This window comes from Prionailurus bengalensis, chromosome D2, assembly GCF_016509475.1.
Source record: "Prionailurus bengalensis isolate Pbe53 chromosome D2, Fcat_Pben_1.1_paternal_pri, whole genome shotgun sequence".
Classification (NCBI taxonomy): domain Eukaryota; kingdom Metazoa; phylum Chordata; class Mammalia; order Carnivora; family Felidae; genus Prionailurus; species Prionailurus bengalensis.
In genome coordinates this window covers 21,561,147-21,588,650 of record NC_057351.1, presented here as the reverse complement: position 1 = coordinate 21,588,650, position 27,504 = coordinate 21,561,147, and the positions used below count along the sequence as shown (strand labels likewise).

Below are 27,504 nucleotides of genomic sequence, written 5' to 3'. Positions count from 1 at the left end.
TGCCCTGAAAGTATGGGAAACAATTCTGAGCCCTCTGTTCCCAGCATGAGGAGGGGACTGAGACAGATGACCTCCAGGGGTCCTGTCTACCCCTGTCCACCCACAGTGAGAGCTGTGGTTTTCTACTTTTCCTGCTGTGTTTTCTTGCTTTGATATAGGCGCACCTATTTCCTAACAGAAAAAATAAGCCAAGATCATGGGAAATGGGGGTGGGGAGGATACATATATAACCGAACATGTAGAAGACACAATTCAAGGAATCATGACTGTTTCCCATGTACTGGGAAAGTACAAACCCTTCCCCAAGTAGAAATTTCCAAGACCATTAGAAATAAGTCAGATGGCGCTCATCATGCTTTAGGTATCAGGGTCTTGACCTTGCAGATGGGAATATGGTGGAATATCTGGATGAGACCTAAACTTCAGAACCCAAAAGCTAGAGACCATCTTTTGCTTTTATCCTCTGTCTCCTACAGACTTTCATAATGAGTAACAAGGTTCTGTACCCTGAGTAAGTTCTTATCCCTGGAGAAAGGAGTTACAGTATCGTGTGCACCACCGGATGGAAACTGGGATATCCAGACCAGTACTGCTCTGAGCGTAAACACCAGTCCAATGCTAGGTCCGAGCATAAGAAACCTCAGCAGCAGCAGTAGAAATGAAATAGGAAGCAGGATAGGGGAAGATCCAGACTCCCCGGGTTCCAATTTTGGCTTTAACTTTTCTCTCTGTATCCCATCAGTTTCCTCAATTATAAGATGAAATGATCTGAATTATGAAGTTAAATCATGACACAATAATATCACCACTCCCTCACTGGGTCACTGTGGGGATTAAAAGAGAGTGTATGTAAAGCACTTAGCACAGTGCCCGACACATTGTCGACGACAGCATCAGCACTGGGATTTCGAACATAGCATGTGAAGTAGTGTTTTTGCTAAAACCTTACACATGAGGAGAAAATGGGATTAGATGACACTGGAGAGAGGGCGTATACCGAAACTAGCATTCATTCCCAATAGCTGTGGAAGTAATACGATCTTTGAAGTCACTACCATGTGGCGGATGCCAGGCTAAGCATTTTTCAAATGTCACTTATTCAAAAACTGTTATTTATACCTGTTTTACAGAAGAGGAAACCAAAACTTAGCAATAAGAAGCAGCTGGTCCAGGATCCCAGAGCCAGCAAATTAGGAAAGGCAGGATTTCAGCCCCAAAGCTCCTAACAACACCAGTATTGTGTCTCCTGTAGGTGACTGTAGGGGTTCATTTTTCCTTCTCTTCTTATAATTCATTAGTTCTATAAAAATTAATAAGAACTCAGATTGTACTAATATAAAAGCTATTTCCCACACTGTTGTCATCAGCTTGCTGTAAGCCTTTATCGGTTTTAATGACTCAAGAGTGCCAGTCAGTCCACGTCACTGCAGAGCTCTGTTCTTACTGCATTAAGTGTATCCTTGGGATTCACTGACATGGCTGGGCTGAAACCTAATTTGACATTTTGAAGGACAAAGTGAAGCACCTCTTTAAGTCCAGCATCAATAGGGCATGTCAGTGTTAAAACTGAAGTTCTTGTCTTGAAAATGCATTCTTCTGGTTTTATTTCTGTAATATACAGTATAATGAAAACCTCATTAAATCACATCTTCTAATTAGGACATTTGGAAAATTTATGTCAGGGTAGTGTTTGAAGTTTGTCTTTGTGCCATTGTTCAGAAATTTCCTGATGCTGAAGTTGGGGCAATGTTTAAGGAATTTAAGAGGACAAATTACAGTATTTTTGGACTCCTTCAAGCAATTCCAAAGCATCCACTTACCTTAAAACACTGAACGTGGTGATCACAAATGAATGCTAATTTATTGATTAAAGATCAATGGAGATCTCAGACCCACTTCCTTAACCTTGCCTGTGATTTAAAATAACCACATTGCACTTATGTATAAAATATGTTAAAATTCAGAGTGTTTTCTGATTTACAAAGGCATTTTCTCCAGTCATCCCTAATTAACAAGGCCTGCCCACACTCTGAGCTGAAAGCTGTGCTTTAATTGGATTGTACTTTGTAGGAGGCCCGTGTGGTTGCTTACACCCCAACACTTGAGGCTCCCCTCTGGTTGGTGATTGATGACTTGCTTTAGGAGGTTGGAGAAGAATTAGTCTTCACAGACAGCTTAAAGAAACCCATTTGAGGTTCCAGATCTCTAGTAATTCTACTGCCTAGTAATCCAGCATCTGCACTTTGGTACCAAGGCCTCTCCCTGGCCAGCCTCAGCCGTATCTTTCTGAGTCCCAGTCCTTCAGGGATGTAGCAGAAACAGCAGCTGGAAAGTAAGATACTGTGGAACACAGAGGGGGAACAGATTTTACCTGGTCAGAACAATAAAGGAAGGGTCATTAAGCCCTGCTTGCTAAAAGCTAGCTGTAAATCATGACCGTAAATCATATGCCTCAGGAACCCGGTTCGAACGAGGTATTGATTAGATGGTTGGAGGTAAATTTCAAAACAACAGCAGCCCTTGTCTTAGGGGGCTGTGATATCTGTTAGCTGGCTGTGACGGATCATTGAAGAAAGGCAGATGGAGTCTTGTAGTTCTTTGTGGGCTGAGGACGTGACCTAGACAATGGCTGCCTGTTAGCAAAGAGAGCTGAGGAATAAGACCAAGGACAGCACCCTGGAATCAATTTCCTGCATGCGGTAGACGTGCATTTCCAAAGCAGACACGAGGCCGAAACAAACACGGTGTAGCTAAAGGGAGTACACAGCAGAACAGATTGTTCTCTATGCTTCTCTGCAGGGCTGGCTAATTTATGCAGCAATAAAGCAGATCCTAACCAGTGGCGAATGTGTACCTTGGAGTTGCAATTAACATTAACCGATTTATAGCACACTCACCTGTTTACTACACCTGTCTTTGATTTTTATGATGTCAGTTTTGATTTTGCATTATAATTTTGCTATTTGTATGTAAGATACCTTGTGTGACATCTTCAATATTTCCTTCTGGATTATCCATGAAGACCTGGTCAGCCCCATGGGTCCACTGCAGGGAGTTAATAGAGTAGCTGCTGAACATGGCAATGCAGCTCCAGTGTTCTTCACTCCCTGAATTGAGTCTGCTGACATGGCATTGACACTGTCAGAATTTAAGCATGACCCCTGCTCTCTTAGCAAATTATTATAACTCTCTTGGGGGAAGAGAATGTAACTAAGACACACCAGAGTTGCTACTGATTATCATTCCAGTAAAGCATGTTGCACTGGACTAACTGAAGGCCAAATTACTATGTGGATGACCGCAAAGTTCCTTTTATTGACTGAAGGAGCTATATTTATACTTTATTTATTTATTTATTTATTTATTTATTTACTTACTTACTTACTTATTTATTTTGCTAAGAGTTTTTTTCATCAAATATAATCGACCACCCAGCTTAATGTTCACTCATGTCATTGACTTTTCGCCTGTAAATGATTATCCAACTCCCCATTTTGGAAAGGCAATTGAATAAAATATCCTTATATTGGTCTTGCTATTTAGTACTTTTTGGGTTTGATCTCTGGAAAGAATTAGGGATTTATGTGTTTCAGTGCTGTACCTCATTTGTTTCCAAAAGGATTTCAGGTGGTTTGCAAATTAATTACATACAAATTAAGCCATCTGAGGATGAAACAGAAAAAGTAAATGTTACCAAGCAGCTGGAATGAACCAGCAAATATAACCAGAGGACAAATTTAAGTGTAGGGCTTTGATATATGTAGTGGAAAGAGGAGCTAAGATTATATAATTTTCATTTTTTGACAAAAGAAGTCTTACAGTTATCTATAGAGACAATTTTGTGTGTATATGAAGTAAATATGATTTTTTATCCTCTATTAAGAACAGTGAGTTTCATAGTTGAAAATACCTTTAATCACCACATTTCAAAAGACTCAATTCTGATTGCCCCATCCTGCGTATTGATGCTAAATCTTTGTCCGTGAAGGCACCCGGCCCCAGGAGGTTGTGGGAGGGAGGCTGTGGGCCAGGTACTCAGCTTGATGATGTTCTAATTGTGTGTGATTAGAACTTGGCATGTGTGTCACAGATGAATGATGACTTAGCATGTCCATTGGACTGCCTTTCTCAAATATCAGATCCTTTGAACAAGATTTTTGGAGGTGCTGGGTCATATTCAGAACTCAGTTAAGTCATATGAAAGGTTACTTTAGGGATGCCTGGGTGGCTTGGTCAGTTAAGCGTCTGACTTTGGCTCAGGTGATGATCTGATGTTTGTGGGTTTCCAAGCCCTGCATTGGGCTGTGTTCTGACAGCTCAGAGCCTGGACCCTGCTTTGAATTCTCTCTCTCTTTCTCTCTCTCTCTCTCTCTCTCTCTCTCTCTCTCTCTCTGTCCCTCCCTGCCCCCTTGTTCTCTCTCTCTCTCTCTCTCTCTCTCTCTCTCTCTCTCTCTCAAAAATAAAGAAATAAACATTTTTAAAAAAGAAAGGTTATTTTAGATAGGTGAACTGCTAAACCTACTGGTGGAAAAATAAAAGTGTCAGACTTACAACCTGCCCACATACGTGGTCAACATGATTCAGCATGTGTATGAGCAAAGCAATGCCGTGGATAAACATTATCTGGAGGTTTCCTTTCTAAATTAAATTCAGTCTAGCAAACATTAAAGGGCTTCAATTATGGACTAGATTTAGAGACTCAGACTTCAGAAACCTACTGCCCTTAGTCTATTAATTTGGTTAGGCCCCAAAGTGCTAAACCATATAACACAGTCTCTCTCTTAATTTCCCAAAGCACAACTGAGTCTAGGCTATAATAACAAACATGACTTTTCCAAAAACATAGCATGATGAAGGGTATTCAGATGACAGAAGCAAAGCTGAAGGACTGGTTCTGGACAACAGTGCCCCCAAAGTCCACTGGCTTTATGACCCAGTCTCCAGGGTACCTCTAGGTACCACCTGTCTGAGCCCCAGAGGCCACTGTGTTGCAGACTATCCTGCTTCCCACTAGTGAAACCCCTTTTATTGTGTCTCTCTTAGCCAGATTCCAAGCCCCTTCACCTAGTCTCTGGACCCAATAAGAGCAAACATGGTTATGTTTCCTAGACCATTTTAACTCAGCAGCCATTATCTAGTGGGGACTAACTTTAATTTAAATTAGGTTCAATTCAAAATTCTATTTCTCATTCTCAGTAACCACATTTCAGGTGCTCAATAGCCACCTATAGCCAGTAACTAGTGTATTAACACAAAAGATATTTCTTTCCATCAGCACAAAAAGTTCTTTAGAACAAAGCTGAGATACCATTAGTCTCAGGTCTTCCTTCCCATCAATATCATAATTATCTCTAAATGTAGCTCCCTCACCCAAGGAAAATGATCCCTTAAATAGTTCTGCAGAGCAATTTTACTCTGATGGACTTGCCCTTTTTGCTCCAAAGGAATATTTTGCCTTTCTCATTATGAAACTAGAAACTACCACATCACCACCAAATATAAAATCGAAATGTTTTTGCAAAAGAGAAATAAAAATTACTAGAAGCTTTGGTGTGCCTGGGTGGCTCAGTCAGTTGAGTGTCCAACTTCAGCTCAGGTCATGATCTCATGGTTTGTGAGTTCGAGGCTCTGTGCTGACAGCTCAGAACCTGGAGCCTGCTTCAGATTCTGGGTCTCCCTCTCTCTCTCTCTCTCTGCCCCTCCCCCACTCATGTGCTGTTACTCTCTCTCTCAAAAATAAGTAAACATTAAAAAAATTTTTTTTAATTACTAGAAGCTTTAATGTAGTGATTTCTTCCCAACTCATGCTATGAGAATTTCAGATGTACTGGAAATCAAGATAAATCTCAAGAGAGGTTCCCAGTCACTAGATTTTACCACATGGTTACCTCACTTCTAAAAACCTCAGTTTTTAAATCTGTGTAGAGGGTGCTTGTATCCTGTTCCTCAAATATGCATTCTCTGACCCCCTAAAATAAGCTGCTCCCCCCCCGTCACACCACTGTATGTGTTCATCACACTGTGTGCTCTCGCTGTCACAGTGGGTGTTGCCTGCTCTTTCATGTGTGTGGTAACGTCTGGCACACTCTGCTTATGAGTTCACTAAGCCCCTTGAAGGCTAAGATGCCTCATTCACCCTCTCTCGAGCTCCTGCCCTGTGATAGTCTCATCTCACCTGGTAAATATCCTCTTCCTCAGTACTCCCCAGGTGCTGAGCTCTGTGACAGTCACTTTACCATGAAGTTAATCTTTTCAGTCTTCAGTGAAGGACTCCGCAACAGAGAACCTATTTCTTGCCATGTCGATTTTTTAGGAGAGGTAGGCATTTTATTTCGGAGAACCATTACTCATTGTACTATAAGAGGGCAGGACCTTTTTTTTTCCTTTTTTCTTTTCTCCTGCCTGACAGCCCTTTATCTGCCTTTGATGAAACGGTACTTTGGCATACAGCTGCATCCCACTCAGCCAGAGGGCTACAATGTGAAGACATGTGGGACTCTGCTTGTTATAGAATAAGGACTCAGTAGATGTTCATTTTCTTCCTTTCTTCTATAGGTGAAATTTACAGTAATAATGATTTTCAAAATAGTTATAATTTATTGAATATTTACTAAGTTTCAGCTCTTTGTTAAGCATTTGACATGTATTATCTCAATCCTATACAGGCTGAAGTAGGGATGTAATGAAATACAACTCCCATGTCCTTTTTGCTGCACTTACAAGACTTTGAATTCCTCAAAGACAGACCTGTGTATTATTACACATTTTGGAATCCTTAGGGTAGGGTCCAGCACTTAGTACTGGGAAGGACTCAATATCTATTGATTGAATTCAAGATTGAATGAACAAGTAACATTCAGGCATCCATGTCCACTACTCCTGGGCAGGCAGGCCCTATCGAAACCCACTTTCCTCAAGCTCCAATCCTCTCCTGTCTTAGAATTTCAGGCTGAACCTCACCTGACTTGAGGGAGCTGCTTCCCAAACTGACATCAGCCGCATTAAGGGAGATGCAGAATCCATAGGATTCTAATAGCAAGGTTCTAAGCAAGTGTACCAAAGCCACAGATTGAATGTCAGGTGCCAAGGGGTAGGTTTATTTGAGCAGCAGGAAGACTCGTTATTCGACAGTGTAGATGACCTTGGAAGACAAGGCTAGAATAAAGGACCAGTCACTCAAGGCTGCTGCCAAGCTTTGTTCAATTAAGAGTGTTTTGAACAGGGCCTCAGGTTCTGGACTGTCAAGTCCCAATCAAGCCCCCACCAGAGGGCACTAGAAAAGACATCGGCTACTACACAGAGAAGCAGGGAGCATCATGCCAGTAAGAGTGTGACTCTTGAAACGGCTTAACAGGGCTGTGGCACTTCTGGAGACTCTACTTTGGATTGGATACAGGTTCCAATGCAAATATATTTTTTACTATATTTTACCTGCATTATACAATTTGTTTTTCAGATGAAATGCAATAGAGGTACCTGGGTGGCTCAGTGGGTTAAGCGTCTGACTCTTGATTTCGGCTCAGGTAATGATCTCATGTTCTTGGGATCGAGCCCCACATCAGGCTCTGTGCTGAGAGCATGGAGCCTGCTTGGAATTCTCTCTCCCCCTCTCTCTCATCTTCTCCTACCCTCTCACTCTCTTTCTCTCACTCAAAATAAATAAATAAACTTTAAAAATAAATAAAATAAAATACAATAAAATAAAATGAAATACAAAGCAAATGAAAGAAGAGAAAAATCACCCCAAACAGTCCTGTTAACTCTTTTAACACACACACACACACACACACACACACACACACACACACAACACATTCGTTTTTATTGACAAATATTTTCAAAGATAGAGAAAATTAGATTTGTATCCTAGTACAGGTTCAGAAGCATTAAAGACAAAGACTTAAAAATTGGGTTATATAAACCACCTTTGGAATGAAAATGGGGATTTGGAAGCATTAGCAAAGGAATGTGAATTATGGGAAAGCAGCAATGCGGCTACTGCATCAACCATGATATTGTTGCCATGGTGACATTAACACATCAGGAGGAACAAAACCAATAAGCCAAGGATAGAGTGGTGAGAGATACACCTTGTACAGAGAGATTCTTCTAGCACGCTATGCAATCTCCCTCCTGCCTTTTTCATTTTATTTCCTGACTGTCACATCAAGGGAGAATCTCCTATAAAATAACTAAATATTTTTTTTTTATTTTTTAGAAAATATTTTATTTTTAAATAATCTCTACATACAATGTGGGGCTCAAACTTAGAACCCCACAATCAAGAGTCTCATGCTTTTCTGACTGAACCAGCCGGGACCCATCCTATATAATTTTTTAAAGGAATATTTTAATCTCAAATCATGAGTATGTTGGAACTTACTAACATCTTGCTGTGTGGTATGGGATCTGTGTTCTCTTCTGAAGAGGTGATGTTTCTAAGTTGTAGCTGAAGAAGAGTCCTTAGATTCGTGTCGGACCCCTGGCTCTTGTTCTGACTGCGTCCTCAGTCCTAATGTGGTCCAGGGCAAGTCTCCTCATCACGGGGCCTGCAGTTTTCCTAACAACTGGGTGAGACACATAGCATTTCAGTCACAAGCCTTTCCCCTCTGCCCGACCACCCTGTCTGATGGTGGTGGAGGCCACCTTCACCTCCCTTCTTTCCTGACAGAGAGTAGGTATAGTACAGTGTTACAATAAACAGCACCTCAGCTAGACTGCTGGGTCCCATACTAACAATGTGGCTGACTTTGTGTGCTCTTGGGCAGGTTAGTTATGCTTCAGCTTTATCATCCATAAAATGGATCCAATAATGGCACCCAGTGCATAACGTCACTGTGACTGAATGAGATGGTCCATTATACATTGCTTAGCACAGTGCCTGACCCACAAAACATGGACAAGGACCCTAGCCATGTTTGTGGTGGAGGTTGTCATTACTTTTTTCATCTGGGAGGAGACCCATCACTGTAAACCACATTTATCTGTAAAGCATGACATGTGTCAAGCAAGTGGCATCATGGCAGCTCTCTAGAGTACTTCTAGAGGCAGTCAGAAATGTTGCTTCCCACAATGTTGGATTTACCCTGCAGTGGTGTTTATCTGCATGAGAAGGTCAGCCTTTAATCATTTAAGAAACGATTACTATGACATTGTTTGAGACAGTAAGAATTCTAATTAGATCATAGAAATTGGAAGGTCCATGTTTCTCTTTGTGTCAGCTTTCCTCTTTGGACTTGTGCCCTGCTTCCTGCAGTGCTGCTCTGGAATTGTTGCTCTGAGGACATTTTTAAACAACCCGAATAAATCCTATTTTAAAATTCCGTGAAATAAAGTTCTATTAAGGTAGGAGTTGGCAGAGCTCCCTTTATTCATTTGCACTTTAAAAGAGAATTATTCATCAGCTGTAGAATTTTCATTTCTTCCAGTGAGTGCAAACAGCGGTGAAGGGCTCCTGGGCCCCTCTGCTCAACATTCAGAATGCTGTCCACACTGTCATCAGATAGCACATTTGGATGAGCCCTCAAATGCACCCTGGGCTGCCCCTGAGCACTGTAGTTCTTCTGTGACAAAAAATCTTTCCTTTCTTCCTCTGGTGGTTTGAAGAATGTGCAGAAAGGGTGAAAGGGCACCTAGAGGGAAGAGCTTAGGACAGGAGCAGAACCAAAGGTTGCAAAGGGATGAACTTGAGAAACATGACCAGTCATTTACTGGCTCTCTCTCAAGTCAATGGAGGAGGTTTAAGAAAACAAGTTCAGGTAGGAGATCAGCATTGGCTAGCATAGTTGGGAAAAAACTGAAGAGCTAAGTTGTGCTGGAAACACAGGGATTAGAATCAAGTCTAAGAAATGGAGGTGGAAGCCTACTTGCCAATGTGAAATGAGACTAGACACAGACAGGCATTGTTGACTATAATCACCAGGCTGTGCATTAGCTCTCCAGAACTTATTCATCTACTAGTTGCAAGTTTGGGCCTTTAAGTAACATCTCCCTAAATGCCAGCCCGCCAGCCCCTGGTAATCACCATTCCAATCTCTGTCTACAAGCCATTGCAGGACCTTACATGGAAAAGTAGGATGGTGGCAGTGGTGTTTAAGATGTTAGAACATACATGATGAAGGGGAGATGAGGACACTTGGCTGTGAGCTGTGGCTGGCTCCAGTCACATAGGGAAAAGAACTGTGCTCAAGGAGAAGCTTGTCCAACCTCGGGTCTGATGTGCCTCTCCTCAGAGGTGACTTCACTAGAGTCCTCCTACATCCACAGTTTCTCAGTAGGAAAAGGGAGATTGTCCTTCTCCACAGAAGATTTAGAAATTTGCAGAGGCATTTTTCATTGTCATCGTGGCTGGAATGGCGGGACAGGACCAGGATGGCTAAATCTTCTCCGATGGGGACAGACCCATGCAAAGAACAGTACCCCAACCAAAATGCCAACAATACCCCCTGAGACATGTGGATTGAACATCTCTTTACAGTGCAGGTAGAGAGGTGGGATATCCCAGGATGGAGAAAAAGGGCCCGGAAGGTCATGCTCAGTCAGTGCATTGAGTTTCTCCCAGTGACATACCCCTAAGGGTAGGTGGGCCAGAAGACCCTAAGGTTCTTTTCAACTCTTACTATTGAGACTTTCAATATGAAGTGGACAAAACTTATACAAAGTTAAAACGAACTTAGGTAACAGCTTTCATTTATTACTAGGTATGAGGTACTATAATAAGCTTCCTATACATGATTTTATTTATTCCTCACAGTAAGCCTGTGAGGTGTGGGTATGATATCCATTTTACACTGGGAAGCAAACAGTTAAATAAGTTGTGCAAAGCCACACAGCTTTAAGGTGGTGGAGCTTGGGCTAAGAAAAAGTAAATGCACTCAAATCAGACCCGAAAAAATACTCAAACTATGTAGTTCATACTATTCTAATATTGGAGGCCACATGTACTGGGCTTTGTACTGAATCCAGGATCATCACAAGAAAACCAGAACCAACAGCAGCCTCTCTTGTCTCAGCTGGCATTGTGTTCTCGGCCTGTGCCAGAGCCACAAAGTGAATTAAATACATTTTTTAAAAGGAGTTTAAAAGGTTTTTTTTTTTAATTTACTAGTAAATCCCATTACACATTTGAGAACATTTAAATTGAGAGGTGAGCTAACCTAAAAACTAACAAATCATCAAGTTCATTCTAAAATACAATGCCTTCCCATCTCCCCCACATTTTATTTACCTCTATTACTTCTGCATTTTTGAATCCTGAAAGATCATGGTTTGAAATGAACTCTTGATATGTAGAAACTTAATGGCTTTCTGACAAAAAGGTATAATATCCATTTTCTGGTAAGAAGAAATACAAGGTGAGCTTGTCTCTACAAGGAGTGAGTTCCTCTGAGTTTGAAAATTAAAACCCACTTTTTCATTGCCTCCAAGTGAGAGCCTCGCAGCCAGTGTCCCCAGCTGGCCAGCAGCTTCCTGTTCCCTTATATTCGGAGTCAGTACCTTTCGGATAGGGCTGTGCAATCTGTGTTTTTAACAAATTCCTTGGGTGATTCTTCTGATAAGGCACGATAAGAAAATACTGTCTGAGGTTGATGGGGGGCGGTGGGGGAGAGGAGAAAGTGGGTGATGGGCATTGAGGAGAGCACCTGTTGGGATGAGTACTGGGTGTTGTATGGAAACCAATTTGACAATAAATTATATTTAATATTAAAAAATAAAAATAAAAATAAAATGCATAGGTCTTGACTCCCCCACACACACAAAAAAAGAAAATACTGGCTGAGGCTGTGCTATGAAAATCTTGTCTGAAGTTGAGCCACAGAACTCTTAGTAACTCATTGGCTTATAATAACTATCTTTATAACATCTTAATAATGTAACCTTGAATTTACATTTTGTATACAGTTTACAAAGTACTTTTATGTAAAGCACACCATTTGAGGCCTTAAGAATAGATGAGCAAACGGAGATCCCACAATGTCACTTGTCCCAGATCCTACTGTGAGTAAAATAGAATAACAGGGATTTGGATCCAGACCTGCCCCATTTTAATATGCCTCATGCGTGACCATCAGCTGGCACCTGCAGAGGCTGGGTGGCCGTGAGGGTGTGTGATATTGGTCCCTGAGTGGCCGAGGTCTTCGTGGTCCTTTGAGAGCAGCACCATGTCAGGACAAGTGCACTGCACACAGATAAGGCCATTTATGCCAGGACTGCTTCTTTTCCAATTGCTTTTTCCTTAAAAACTTCAAAGACCTTGTTTTCGTTCCTTGACATGTTTGAAACTTCTGCAAGGATCTAATTTATCCAAGCAAGGATCTGGTTTGTCCAAAGACCAAATGAGGGCAGAATACCTGAGAAACTAACAGTTTCAAGTTAACTTACATCTCATAAGCCTATAAGAGTGATTTACTTTTTGGATGGGAAAGAAAATTATTTAACACAGAAATAGATGAATTTTATTCCAGATTTATCAGAAATGATATAGAAGTGTGGCAAATGTATCATTGTAAAGCCCCTTAATAGTTTTGTTTTTAAGAATCTTGGATGGTAGGGTGTTAGAAAAAGGGGTGGACTTCATTCATTAGAAACACTACGGGAAATCTAATATTGCTAGATTAACTTATTTTAATGTTAAAGAATTACAGAATTTTCAAACAACTTTCCTCAATGTACAGAAAGCAGCCGATTACTTTGTAATTGAACTTTTGATACCCCATTCAGTTCAACACTATAAGCCTCTCTGCCCAGATATCGCAAGCAAGGAGGGGCTTTCTTTACTATAAAACAGGGAGGGCTACTTTTGAATGAGTACTAATAGTGACACCTTTAAAGAAATCTGAAACCCATGAGTTCTTATTTAAAATGATAGAGCTGAACTAGCCCCTCTTTTAGATTCTGCATATTTGTATTAGCTCTGAGATATGCTGTTTCCTTTTGGTTGGAACTTGCACATCGGCAGCATTTTCAGTATGGAGACTATGCTGCTTGGATTCAGAGCTGCAACTGATGTTTGCCCAAGTTTAAGGGGAGACTCACTATCCGGATATGGTTTCTCCTTTGTGACCCCCTGGACAAGGCCAGCAGAGCTTTTAGAAGCAGAAAATTTAGGTTAATCCCAGCTCAGGCATTTTTCTCACTGTGTGACTTGAGGCTCCTTTCAGTTTCACCCTACTCACCTGAGAATCTGAACTAACAGCATCTACTGCATGCATGGATTGTTGTAGAGATTAAATGAGATGTATCTCATAGAACCAGCCAAAATAAGAGCCTAATAATTCATACCTTTTTTTCATTTTAATTTCATTTGTTCTGCAAAACAAAGAGTTGTTTGGTCTAAATCAAGAGGTGCCTTTTTTTCGCAGAATTCTTTTTTCTAACAAATTCTTATAAAATAAAAAGGCTTTTGGTGGTCAAAAATTCATGACTGTTCATAGAATTATGGAAACTCTGAAATGTATCCTGAAAGATATATTTTAAAAGTACACATTGAACACCCATTAGGATGACTTCTATCAAAAAAGAGAGAGAGGGGGAGGGGGAGAGAAAACTAGTGTTGGTAAGGGTTTAGAGAAACCGGAACCCTGTCCTTTGTTTGTGGGATGAATGTAAAATGATACAGCTACTATGGAAGAGTTTGGAAGTTACTCAAAATATTAAGTACAGAGTTACCCTATGGTCCAGTAGGACCACTCCTTCAATACAAAAGAATTAAAAGCAGAGTCTTGAAGATATGTTTAAACACCCATGTTCATAGTAGCATTGTTTACAATACACACAAAGTGGAAGGAACCCAAGTGTCCATTAACAGATGAATGAATAATCAAAATGTTAAACAAATGTTAAACAAAAGGAGATGGTGGGCTGGAGAGAGACCTGGCAGAGCCTTATCTAAATTGTTGATGAGAGATCTGCTATTAATCCAAGTAAAAACTTCTAACAGTATTAACAATAAACAGCTTCATATTATCCTTAAAAGAACATAAATAAATTGCCTGAGGTTTTTAGAGCAGAATAGATCCAAATAGTCAGAGCCTGGTTTTATAGCAGACATCAAACATCTAAGCATTTGCTGCTGCTCCTGGGGAGCCCAGCATCTCCCGATGTCTAATCCTGTAGGATCTGGTCAGTCTCTGTGGGAAGAGTGAGGTGGGAGTGTCGATAGCATCAGTATTTTTCAGTGTCAGTCTCAGCAAGACCTGTGTGGACTTAATCTCCTTATCCAGAAATCACAGAAAGAGAAAAGTTGCTGTTAGTAAAACTGGAGAAGAGGAAAAGACTTTGTCTAAAAAGACCTATTTCATTTAAGGAAAACTTCATGAAGTAAGAGGAAAATGGACTTTAACTAACAATGGTAGTCATCTTAATAATGACTGCTGTAGCAGTCATGGAGGGTTCCCTCTCAGTTGAATATTTAATTGTTTTAGAATTTGTGTTTGACTGGGACCATGTCAAGGAACTAAACTAAAATGGTCATATTGTTTAACTTTTCATTATCTAAAAGACTGTGAGTGCTATCATCCACCTGCTCTTCTACTTAGTGAGAACCTCCCAGACATGTTTACAGAAAAGTAGAGAGAGGAGAGGGGACTGGGGATCAGAAGTCTACTGCCCTTTATATGTTTAAATGGAATGAAAAGTCTGCCATTTATCACAAGGTAGGAAGGGGCTCTGATTTCACTTCAGGAAGTTGTGGGAAAAATCTGGCTTTGGTGACAATTTCATAAAGAAACTTGGCCACTACCTCAGCCAGGTTCTTCAGAAACAGCTGAGAAGAAAGAAAAAGCCAGCAATTCCACCATTTCCCAAGAAAGGTACTTGTTTCTTCCAAGTCCTTGGAAGTTAAAAAAAAAAAAAAAAGTATGGCTTCCCATGTTTCTATCACATTCTGTCACGTGTATCATGTTCTATCAGCCACTGCTATGCCCCTTCTTCCACCCTCCCCCCCCCCCAGTTCCACTTACTCCAGACACACCCCTTCTGAGGTTTTCACAGGCTGAACTGTGCTGAGCAGACCTGTCCGTCTCCAACACCCCTTGCGTCGGCCCTAAGAACTGTCCCTTTAGCACCTTCTTAGAGTTCACTCATTACTTCAGGTCTGCCATGTGAGATGTGTTTATGTCATCCATTTTTAAATGTCCATATGATAAATAATAAAAAGGATAATAATAGCTAACACTTTTTATAATGTTTACTAAATGCCAAGAAACATTGTTAAGACTACCCTTATTGGTGCACCTAGGTGGCTCAGTCGATTAAGCGTCCAACTCTTGATTGCAGCTCAGGTCATGATCCCAGGGTCATGGGATCTAGCCCCACATTAGGCTCCACACCTAAAAATAAACAACTAAATAAATAATGAATTTTAAAATAAGACTACCCTGGGGTCCCTGGGTGGCTCAATTGGTTAAGCATCCAACTCTTGACTTTGGCTCAGGTCATGATCTTGCAGTTTGTGAGTTCCAGCCCCACATCGGGCTCTGAGCTGACAGTGCGGAGCCTGATTGGGATTCTGTGTCTCGTCTCTCTCTGCCCCTCCCAAACTGGTGCTTTCTCTCTCTCTCTCAAAAAAAAATTAAAAAGACTGCCCTTACTAACTCAATCCTTATGACAAGTCTATATGATAGAACTATTATTGGCCTAATTTTTAGATAACAAATCCATGATTCAGAGAAATTAAATAAACTTGCCTAAGGTTAGGCAGCTAGTGTGGGGTCGATCTGGGATTAGAAGCTAAGTGGTCTAGCTCCAGAGTATTAGCTCATAACTGCTGTAGTATTGGACCACAGTGTTCTCTTTATCTGCTGGCACACTATGAGGTGCTGCAGGAATGCTCTACTGGTAAGAATCGGTCCTAGAGTTATACTGTTTAGAAGTTCAGGGACAGCATGATCTGCTCTAGTGAAAAAAGCATAAACTTTGGGGTAGCGAATTATGACAGTTTTGTGACTTTGGAAAGCTATTTTGATTTTTTTGTTCTAGTTTCCTCATCTGTAAGAACAAAAACAAAAACAAAAGCAATTAGATAGTACCTGTTTCTAGAGTTGGTGTGTGGGTTGGATGAGATAAGTAATATGGAATACCTGTGAGTTTCTTTCCTCCTTCTGACATGAATTATCTCATATCTGCTCTTGGCCACCCCATGGTGGAGGCACTGTAGGTATTATGTTCATTCTACAGATAAAAACATATATGTTAGTAAAGGATATGGCACATTCCCAACATCATATATCAGGAAGAAGAGTGATGATTATGGTCTGGTTTTCTCATTTCCAGTGACATGCTTACTAAGGAATAAAATTGAAGTAATGTTAGAATTCCCCACCCCCTAAACTCATTAAGAAAAATCTTTGTATTTCTAGGACAGTTTTATAGTTTAGGAAACACAGTAAAGATTAATCCTTATTTTTGGATTAGGAAAGCATGAAGAAACAATCATCTAGAATCGCAGCACTGAGGGAGAGATTATTAACATTGGGGTCAATATCTCTACAGCTTTTTTAGAATGTGTGTATACATATACTTATGCATAAATGTGAGAGCATATTTTTATTTAATAATATATTTTGTGGTGTGTTACTAATTTATCACAGTCTACCTTCAAAGTTATAGCACTTTACACATGAGAACAGGATCATTCTCATTTACTTTTGCACATGTTGTAGAGCCCACAGTTCATTTTACAGTGCCTGCTTTAGATAATCAATTATCTTTTATATTTCCCTTCAGTCTTGCCATTTCTGTATTTCTCTGTGTGGGTCTAAGCTTTGTCTGGTATCATATTCCTACTGCCTGAAGAACTTCCTGTAATGTTTTTTGTATTGCAGGTTTGATGGTAATGAGGACTCCCAGCTTCTGTTTATCTTAAAAAGTCTTTATTTCTCCTTAATTTTTTAGGAGATATTTTGGCTGGGAATAGAACTCTCATTTGACAAGTGTTTGTTTTTCAGTATGCCCACTACGTTTTCAGCATTGCATAATTTCTGAGGCTGTAATTATTGTCTTTGTTCTCTATATGAAATATGTCCTTTTTTCCTTCTGGTTACCTTCACAATTTTCCCTTTATCTTTCATTTTCAGAAATTAGATTGATGTGTCTAATTGTGACATTTTCTGGTTTATAGTTTATCTTGCTTGGTGTTCTCCAAGCTTTTTGGATATGTCGTTTCATGCATTTCATTATTTTGAGATAATTCTTGACCATTGTCTCTTCAAGTATTTCTTCTGCCCCATCTTCTCTCTTCTCCTTATTCAACTCATTTGTTTTGTACTGTCCCACATCCCTTAGGTTTCGGTTTTCTTTTCCGCTCTTTTTTTCTTTGTGTTTGGATCATTTATATTGACATATCTTTAAGTTCACTGATGCTTTCCTCAGCTGTGTGAAGTCTGGTGATGAGCCCAGCAAAGGAATTGTTTCTTATATTGTGGTTTTTCTTACCAAGGGTTTCTATTTGACTGAAACCCCGTATCTTTGGTGAAATCCCCTAACTTTCGATGCCTGTAGCTCACTGTTCCACTAGACAGAATGCAGGAGTGACTAAGGTAAATAGTATCTTTGGATATGGGCACATGTTTGTCAGGCTATAAATGTGGAAGGTTGAGCCTAGTCAAAAGTTTACATTTTGTTTGAGTGTACCACAGGCTTCAGCTTCCTCTGGAGGAGAGCTGCACTCCCTTATGCTCAGGGTGGTGGCTGGGTGGGGAGGGGGGTAGAAAATTTTAGGTGGTGTTGGTGCTTCATCCTCAGCTCTCCCTGCACACCTGAAGCATGAAGATGTCTCTCGCGAAGCTCCTGTCTGGCCTCAGCAGCTGACTACCGTTGCTTGTTACTCTATGCTAGGCTCCTGCTGGGACTGAGGGTTCTTTCATTCTGTCTCGGCTTCAGTCTTAGGGAGTGTGCCTGGGCCTCAGGGCTGAGTCTTTCTTAACATTCCTGCCCTTTCGACTATGACAGCCAACCTCTGCCTTGTGTCTGTGGTTTTAGATTTGAAGGCTTTTCATATATACTGCCAAATTGCATCACAGAAAGCATGTGTAAATTTACATTTCACAAGCAGCAAATGAGGGTTCTCTTAAATAAGCATTTTCATCTCAAATACCAGTAGGCTCTTTTGATATGTTAGGAATCCATAATTTTGTTCCTCGCTTATATAATGGAAATGCAGCACTGAGTCTTGTGCATAGTAGGGCATAAAACATTTTTATTAGTTATCTGATGAATCAGAATATAAATGTCCCATTGAGTGGCCCAAAGGTACCACTTTCATTTCAGTTTGTTCCAAATTGTCAGAAGCAGTCACTACCAGATTCTGGAATACAAAAATATGTATTTCACTCAGAAGCTCCATTTTATAGAGAGAAGCAATAGTTGTTAGATGGAGGCATTATGATCCCTGACTGAAAAATACTACTGCACAAGGATCTAGAAAACCGAATTATCATTCTGATTCTGCCTCTAATTCTTTGTCTTTTAATATACAAATTACTGACCAATTCTATTCTGCAGTTTATGTATCTGTCAAATAGGGTTAGTGATTTTATTTCAATAGAGTGTCACGAAGGTAAAATGAAATTACATAAGTGTAAGCCCTTTACAACACTTTTCAAGTGCTATAGAAATATAAAATATTCCTCTAGGAAGGACCATATAGGTGTAGAAAAAAGTGGGAGTTAGACTTTCAAGGCACACTTTTGACATCTATGCATCACTGTATGAGAGAGTACATGAATATGGAAGAGAGCAAAATTAGAAGTAGAGTCTTCTTCTCACTAAAATTAGCCTACTTGTAATAGAGGTTAATTAAATCCTTCTCAACCAGGCAAGGGCACAATTTTAAAGGGAAATCGCAAGTAAGTAAGCCCTGACTCCTGCAGGGAAGGGAGGAGGTCTTAGCACCATATCCCACTCTGGGCTCAGTAAGCTTCCTGGTAGACCATGTCTCCTACAGACCTAACCTGACCCTCCACCTGCTGTCTCAGGTCAAGAATTCATCCACTGTGATGCTTGGGTCACTGGAGTGACCCACAATGGAGACAAGCAAGACAATTAAAAAGCCATCAGGAAGTTTGTGTCCTTCTGCCAGCAAAAGGGGACCAGAGCATACACAATGTACAGCATATAGTTTTACTTCCTCTTTTGTAAACTGTTACACACAGTTGAAACCTTCAGCCATAGCTGGTAGGTATACAGCAGGTCAGCCCCTAGGCCAAATCTGGCCTACCATCTGTTTTTGTAAATAAAGGTTTTTTTTTTAATATTTATTTATTTTTGAGAGAGAGAGAGAGGAAAAAAAGACAGAGCATGTTCAGGGGAGGGGCAGAGAGAGAGGGACACACAGAATCTGAAGCAGGCTCCAGGTTCCAAGCTGTGAGCACAGAGCCCAACACAGGGCTCGAACCCATGAACCATGAGATCATGACCTGAACCAAAGTCAGATGCTTAACCAACTGAGCCACCAGGTGCCCCTGTTTTTGTAAATAAAATTTGATTGGAATACAACCACTCCCATTTCTTTACATATTTTGTATGGCTGCTTTACCCTACAATGGCAGAGTTGAATAGCTGCAATAGAACTCATATTGCCTAAAAAGCTGAAAATATTTGCTATCTGGCCCAATGCAGAAGAAGTTTGCCTACCGTTGGTCTAGAGCAATGATATTCATCCTGTGTATTCCCACCAGCATTACTGATGCAAATTTGGTTTACTGAGATCTCTTTCTTCTTCTTTCATTTAATGAATCATTTGATACTTCAGCACCTAAAAATAATGAGGGAAAGAGTAGTGCGGATAGGAGAATGTAATGCTAACAGCATTATAGTTTATAATGTTTAAAAAACTTTATAGGAAGTACAGGGCAAAAAGAACATGTTAAATAACACCCCATGAGGATGAAATCATGGAAGTTAGAAAATTCTACATGATCAATTATCCAGTTCTTTCAATAAGTAGTCATGGAAAAAAGAAGGTGGAGTAAGACACCTATGGAGATTAAAAGACTTAAGGGACATTTCAACCTAATGCAGGTGTGGATCTTCTCATTTGAACAACCCTACTGAGCTAACTGGACATAATGGGAGAATTTGAACACTGACAGGGTCTTAGTGTTATGAAGGAATTATTTTTACTTTGTTAAATATGGTAATGGTATTGTGACTATTTGCTAAAAAAAATCCTTGATGCCTAGGGTTTTCTTTTCCTTCTCTCAGACTTCTCCAGAAAAAAAAGTAGTAGGGAGTATAGAAGAAATACTATTCCTAAGAGGTTGATAAGTATTGAACCAGAGTGATGAGTACATAAAACTCATGCCTTTCTCTCAAACTTTGTATCTGTTTGAAAATTTTCATTATAGTGTTTAAAAAAAACCATAAGCTTGAGTCATATTTTAATTTGAATCCTGGTTTTTCCAGCTATTTGTACATGTATGAAATGGACATTGTAAGTCAGATTGTTTTGTGGCATTGTGAGGATTATGAGAATTAAGTGAGATAGTAGAGTTTAGCACAGTGCCTAATATATAGGAAATAATCAATGCCTGGTAGCTATTATGTTGTATCTGCTATCAAATGACAAAAATACAACCCCATAGGAGCCTAGTTCACTGATCATATAATTAACTTAGGTGAACAACGGACCTAAAATCCATATTGTTGCTACAAAGGAATAAGGAGCCAGCATAGAGAATGTTCTCACAACATACACATATTTCCCTGACAGTCTGGAAACAATCATAACACCTGTAAGATGCATGGGGAAAGACCTGTGGTATTGAGTATCATGACTTTAATTTCAGATTGTCCTAACAATATGTTTATTCCTCAATGGTAATAATAAAAAAAAAACAGTTTTCTGTGAGATTGCTAACAAATGCCTGCAAACACACTTTAGCCCCACGTGCATGGGAAGTCCTGTGACTTTGTACAGTACTGACTGATTTTCCACTTTGCGTAACTATTGTTTTTCATTGATATCTTATGCTCATATGAACCCAGAGATGGTGCTGAGCACCATACTCCTTTAACTGAGTCTGGCTGACTTAATCAGCCACTTAGTCAACCACACATTAGCCAGTATGTATCACACAAATTTGCAGGAAAACACATTGACTTAACGGTGCAAAATTTTAGAGCAAAACTAACAAACAAAAAAACAAAACAAAACCAAAAAAGACCCCATCTCATCCATCAGTCACTGCAGCTAAGTGAAATAAACTTGAACCCACCTTCAGAATGTGTTCCTTAAAATTCATCCCTTTTGGAGGGAGAGGGGAGTCTACTGAGTAAAATTACTGTCAGAGAGAAATGTTGGGAAGCATTCTGTTCACAATGGTTGTTAAAAAAAGTAAATAAAAAAGTGAGGACCTGTTGGGGGGGAGTTGGGGAAGCAATGTTTCAGTTGAACTGAAGATACCAAAACTGTCCTTTTTTTCTGTTCTTCTACAGAATGACATCACGCCTTTACACGTTGCATCAAAAAGAGGAAATGCCAATATGGTAAAACTCTTGCTTGATCGAGGAGCTAAAATCGATGCCAAAACAAGGGTAAGTGCAATTTGTGTGCATGCTTATACTTATTTTCAGGAATAGTAATCTTCCCCTGATACCTTCACACTGGTTCAACAGTGGCTTCACTTTTACTTCATTTGTTGTAGCCTCCAAGAAAATGATTCTAAATGTATTTGTCCCAAAATGGAATGCTGATCGACATGTATAAGTCTGTAACACGTTTATATGGCGTATGGTTTTAATTATAAAAACTAAGGCTTAAGGTCTAGAGTTTTAGTCGAGTTTGCATTTTTAAGAATGTAATCACTACCTGACCTGATAGGCTGGGCTGTTTGGTCAGTTTAATACTAAAACTGACAGTTACTCTATTTAAAAACAAATTGGTCTACTTTTGTACACTGCTGGTGCAAATGTAAAGTGGTACAGCTACTCTGGGAAACGGTACGGAGGCTCCTCAAAATATGAAAACTAGAACTACCCTACCATCTGGCAATTCCACTACTGAGTATTTACCCCCAAGTATGGAAAACAGTATCTTGAAGCAATATTTGCCCATTCCTCTTCATCACGGCATTGTTCACAATAGTCAAGAGATGGAAGCCACAAAAATGTCGATTGACAGATGATGGATGAACAAAATGTAATGTATATAGATGGTGGAATATTATTAAGCCTGAAACAGGAAGCAAATCCTATCATTCTACAACATGAATGAATCTTAAGGACATTATCCTGAGTGAAAGAGGACAGTCACAAAAGTATAATACTACATGATTCCATTTTTATGGAGTTTCTAGAGTAGTCAAAACCATAGAAGCAGAAGCAGAATGGTGTTTGCTTGGGCTTTGGGGGCAGAGAAATGGAGAGTGTTGTTTAGTAAGTTATAGAGGCTCAATTCTGCAAGATGAAAAATTTCTGGAAATGTTATACATAGCAATGTGAATACAGTTAACACTACTGAAATATATACTTAAAAATGGTTAAGGAAATAAATTTTGTGTGTTTTTTAGCACAATTTAGAAATCAAAAAAAAAATACAAAGCTGTCTGGGTAGGTGTTTGGCATGTTGCTTATTCGGTGCAATGCCTTTTGGGTAGAGGAAAGAACTGAGACTCAGAAGCAAGTTTGAATCCCAGATGCTGACCTTAGCCAGTTGACTTAGGTAGGCTGTTTAACCTTCTGCATGTAATTTCTCTTTCTGAAAATAAAGAAAATTAATGGCCACCTTGAAGGTTATTGCAGTGATCAAGCTGATGTTTGTAAACTGTGTTGCAAAAAGTAGACCAGAAAGAGGTCACAGCCATTGCTTATATAACTCACAGGTCCAGTTAGCATTAAACTTGTAATCAGGGGATTATTTTGTCCAACACTTCTTGTGTTTGTTCCAAGATGCGAGCAAGAGTGAGGCTAACGGAGAGGTGATCTCACTATACCCAGCCCCCTCTCTGAGGGTTTGGGGTGGTTTTCCCTATCTTGCCATTGTAGCCCCCGCAATCCCGTGCTTCCTCCTCACAAGAATCCTGATCTCCGTGTTTCCAAAACTGGCCTGGTAACCTGCATTCGATTCCTGTGGCTCCTTGATTTACTACTTCATTTATTGTTCACTGTGTGTGTTCCCTCAAGCAATAAATGATTACGGAGTGGGCCTACTGTGGGGCAGATACAGCAAGACTGCAGGACACTGTCCTTACCCTCATGAAGCTGACAGGGAGTCAACTACCTGTGCTCTGACCCAAGAACAGCCCAGCTGTAGTTAGTTAGCAGGACACCCGGGCTTCCTTTTCCTGATAACTACTGACCCTGAAAATTTGTATGTACCTTAAAAGAAACCAGCTTTCTAGAGAGGAGGAGTGAAGAAAGATGAAGGTTGACCCCTAGAGGACTGTCTGACTGGGGAAGGAGATTGAATAGAGCTCCTAGTGAATTGACTTTGCATTCTGTAATAAGAAGCCGTTACCAATATGCTAGAGCTGTCACTTTAAATGGCAGGGATCTTCTGCCAATATAGGCTATTTCAAGAGGTCATAAGGAATAAAACAGAATTGGTGCTGTGCCACTCGATTACAATGTAAAGCTTAAGGATCATTTGTGAACAGGGAAGATTTTTAGGAAGCAAAATGAGGAATACTAGAGCCAAGCAGGAAAGAAGAGCTTGAAGAGATATACCTGGTTATCCAGCTGGGGTTTTAGTGAGTATGTGGATTAGAAATTACCTTATTTCTCCCTCTCTCGAAATAATCATCAATCACTGGCAAAATTCCTTTTCAGTTACTTTACCTCATTTATGCAAAAATTACCTGCTGTATTTGATACAATGAAAGGAGAAAGGGGCATATGGGGAACTCAGACCCCATGTTTATGAAGCAGATAGTGGCACCAGGGCAAAAACTTAAAAACTCTTCTGGATAAAAGTATTAGAGATATGAGGGCACCTGAGTGGCTCAGTCAGTTAAATGTCTGACTCTCAGCTCAGGTCAAGAACTCATGGTTTGTGAGATCGAGCCCTGTGTCAGGCTCTGCACTGACAGCAAGGAGCCTGCTTGGGATTCTCTCCCTCTTTCTCTGCCCCTCCCTTGCTCTTTCTCTCTCTCAAAGTAAATAAATAAACATTAAGAAATAGTATCAGAGATATGGAATAATGTAGTATGCAACTTTGCATACTATGCAAATTCAGGGGGCAACCTGATTTCTCTAACACTTTGTCCCTGTTGTGAAAGCCTATCTTATTTTGAATAAGATGCAGACTCCTTTTTACCATCCATTCAGTTGTAACAGGGATTCAGTTTTCTCCTGTGTTCTGTGAATGGCGCGTGAATGTGAAGGAGACAGACACAGAGAACAGAGAAGCCTGTCCTACTTCTGTTATTGTCCTACAAGGAGTGGGGTGAGGGTGGGATGGCATTTGGGCACAGACTGAATTCCTGGCAGACGATATCGAAGAAAGCATAGTACATACCCCAAATATGTAAACTATTTTGTGTTCTTCTCATCAAAGCCTCCCTTCTCTCTGGCTGAAATGACTGAGTAGTCATTGGGTGTGTGGGTGAAAGGGAGGAGGCCAGCTAAAATGTCAGAAAGCCCTGAGGCCAAGCCTAAAAACAGAAAACAGAATTGTTCATAAATGCAAGTTTTAACTACTCAATCTGGTAACTCTTGAGAGAATAAATATTGTTATCTACCCATCCACCTCCTACCAATTACTTAGGACTGTTGTGGCTACCTTGCTACATCAATAGTCGGTTTAGAGACAGGAGACATCTCAGGCGCCAGCACTCCAAGGGACCTCGTTGGCTTACTCTGTTCCCTGCATGTGCTGCTGACCTAATAAAGTACTCAGTTTAAAAGCAGACTCTTAGAGCCCTTTTATTCAAGCAAAGAAACTTGATTTATGGTCAGAGTAGGTTAGGAGGACTTGAGCAAGATTTTACCAGCCAGAAAAGCAAGATGAGAGTGATCAGTGATCTGATCTCTAGTCTTAAGTGTGACTTGCAAGTAAAATTGTGACCTTAGGCAAGTTCACCCTTCTGAGTCTTAGTTTCTGTCCCAGCATGGATAGAGAGTTGTTCCAGATGATTTTACAAGCTCTCCCATTTGGAAGGACACCACATATTGTAGCTTCACTGTAAAACTCAAGATGGTTATATAAATCAGGTTGATGTTACCAAAATGGCAAAGTAGGGGAGCTCAGCCTCCAACCCCCAACAAAGATCAACAAGAGTTCGGAAGCATCCACACAGAAAAGCAGTTCTGGGAGAGCTCAGGAGTGCTCTTAGGAATCTTCAGCAACTCAGTGTGGGGAAGGAAAAAAAACCCATCTGAGAATAATTACAAAAGAAGGGAAGGAAGAGCAGCTTCATTTTGCCTGCATCATCCAATCTCCCAGGCTGGCACTGCTCACTGCCAACAGGGAACTCCTCAACTTGGAAGAATTTCCCTTACCAGACAAGGGAGAGTGAAGTGAGTGGCTGGCTTCCCTAGCTTTCAGGACATTGTATGAAGGACCCTCTTCAGTTTGCAAACCAGATTGCAAACTGGTGTAGCCGTTCTGGAAAACAGTATGGAGCTTCCTCAAAAAGTTAAAAATAGAACTACCCTATGACCCAGCAACTGCACTACTAGATATTTATCCAGAGGATACAAAAATACTGATTCAAAGGGGCACATGCACTCTAATGTTTATAGCAGCATTATCAACAATAGCCAGGGTCACCTGGGTGGTTCAGTCTGTTGAGCATCCGATTCTTGATTTTGGTTCAGGTCGTGATCTCACAATCATGGGATCGAGCCCCACATCAGTCTCCACACTGAGCATGGAGCCTGCTTGATATTCTGTCTCTCCTTCTTTCTACACCCTTCCCCAACTCTTGCACGTGCTCACTCGCTCACTCTCTGTCGCACTCTCTCAAAATAAACTAAAAACAAAAAACCAACAATTGCCAAACTATGGAGAGAGCTCAAATGTCCATTGACAGGTGAATGGATAAAGAATATATATATATATGATATATATTATAATGGAATATTACTCAGCCATCAAAAAGAATGAAATCTTGCCATTTGTAACAATGTGGATGGAGCTAAAGTGTATTATGCTCAGCAAAATAAGTCAGTCAGAGAAAGACATAGACCATATGATTTCACTCATAGGAATTTAAGAAACAAAACAGATGAACATAGGGGAAGGGGGGGGGAAGAGAGAGAGGGAAGCAAACCATAAGAGACTCTTAAACATAGAGAACAAACTGAGGGTTGCTGGTAGGGTGTTGGGTGGGGGATGGGCTAAACGGGCAAAGGGCATTAAGGAAGACACTTGGTGTGATGAGCACTGGGTGTTATATGTAAGTGACGAATCACTAAATTCTAGTCCTGATACCAATACTACACTATATGTTAACTAACTTGAATTTAAAGAACATCTTGGAAAGAAAAAAAAAGTTTCATCCGACTCAGAGACTGGCAAAGCTGAGATGAATAGAGATAGGAAGGAACAAAGAAGAGTAGATGCTACCAGTATCATCCATGCAGTGGGAGTGACTGTGGTTCCCAGCCACCTGCTTTGCGGAAGACCTCAACAGCTTTCTTGCTATTAAAGTAACTAATGGCCGGAAGAGCCACTGTGGACTCCCTGAAGACTTCATTGGGTTTAGCCCCTGCAATATTCACATTCACAGACTCCAGCCTCCTGAGTCCCTCCCTGCTCCCTACCTACACCTCCACCCCCCCAAACCCCCAGACCCTGCTGCTAGAGCCAAGGGTCCACACCAGCAACCAGCCCAGCCCTCTGTGTCTGCACAAGTGTAAGAAGCCAGCCTAGATCGTGTGCTGCCCCCACGACTGTGTACGCACTTGGGGCTAGCCCTTCCAGCTGTGCATCTGCACGCCACTGGCCAGACCCTCTACTGCTACCCACACACCTATGGCGGATCCTGTGGCATGGAAGGGCACACCCACAAGCCAGGGCCTTCATAGCAGTCCATGGGTCTGAATCTGGCTCTGTCACCAGTCACTGGCCTTCACTCCTTAGCACATGTCAGGTAACCTTCTAGCTATGCACCTGTATGCCCCAACCAGACCATCCTTACCAGCCTCCCAAGGCTTGGGACACACCCCCAGGAGACTGCAGCCACAGGAGTACACACGAAGAGCAGAGCCCCCACAGCCATTTGAAGGCCAGATCCGGTCCTGTCTCTTGTCACTGACCTGCACCACTGGGCTCACCTGAAGCTGGTCTTTCAAGCTGTGTTACGGCACGCCCCTTGCCTGACTCCCAACACCAGCCTCCGCTGGTGTGTGCCCACGGTGAGGCCCCACAGCCGCAGCAATACACACAGACAGCCATGGCACCCACAGCTGCCTGTACACCTGCAGCTGGCCCACACCTTTACAACTGGCTCTGACCCCCACCACTATGTGTATGTGTGAGACCAGCCCCCACCACTATGTAGGGGACCACCCTACAGCTGTGTACATACCACCAGCTCCAGCCCCACCACCACCTTCCCACGT

General features: G+C 40.9%; 1 protein-coding gene across 18 annotated transcripts in view; it reads left to right on the top strand.

Annotated features, from left to right (window-relative positions):
• Window positions 1–27,504, top strand: part of ANK3 (ankyrin 3) — a 697,552-nt gene that overhangs the window by 480,371 nt on the left and 189,677 nt on the right. For all 18 annotated transcript variants that reach the window (XM_043596402.1, XM_043596395.1, XM_043596398.1 and 15 more), the window contains one exon: window positions 21,436–21,534. In XM_043596402.1, coding sequence (XP_043452337.1) covers window positions 21,436–21,534 — 99 coding nt within the window. The remainder of the gene's footprint in view (window positions 1–21,435; window positions 21,535–27,504) is intronic.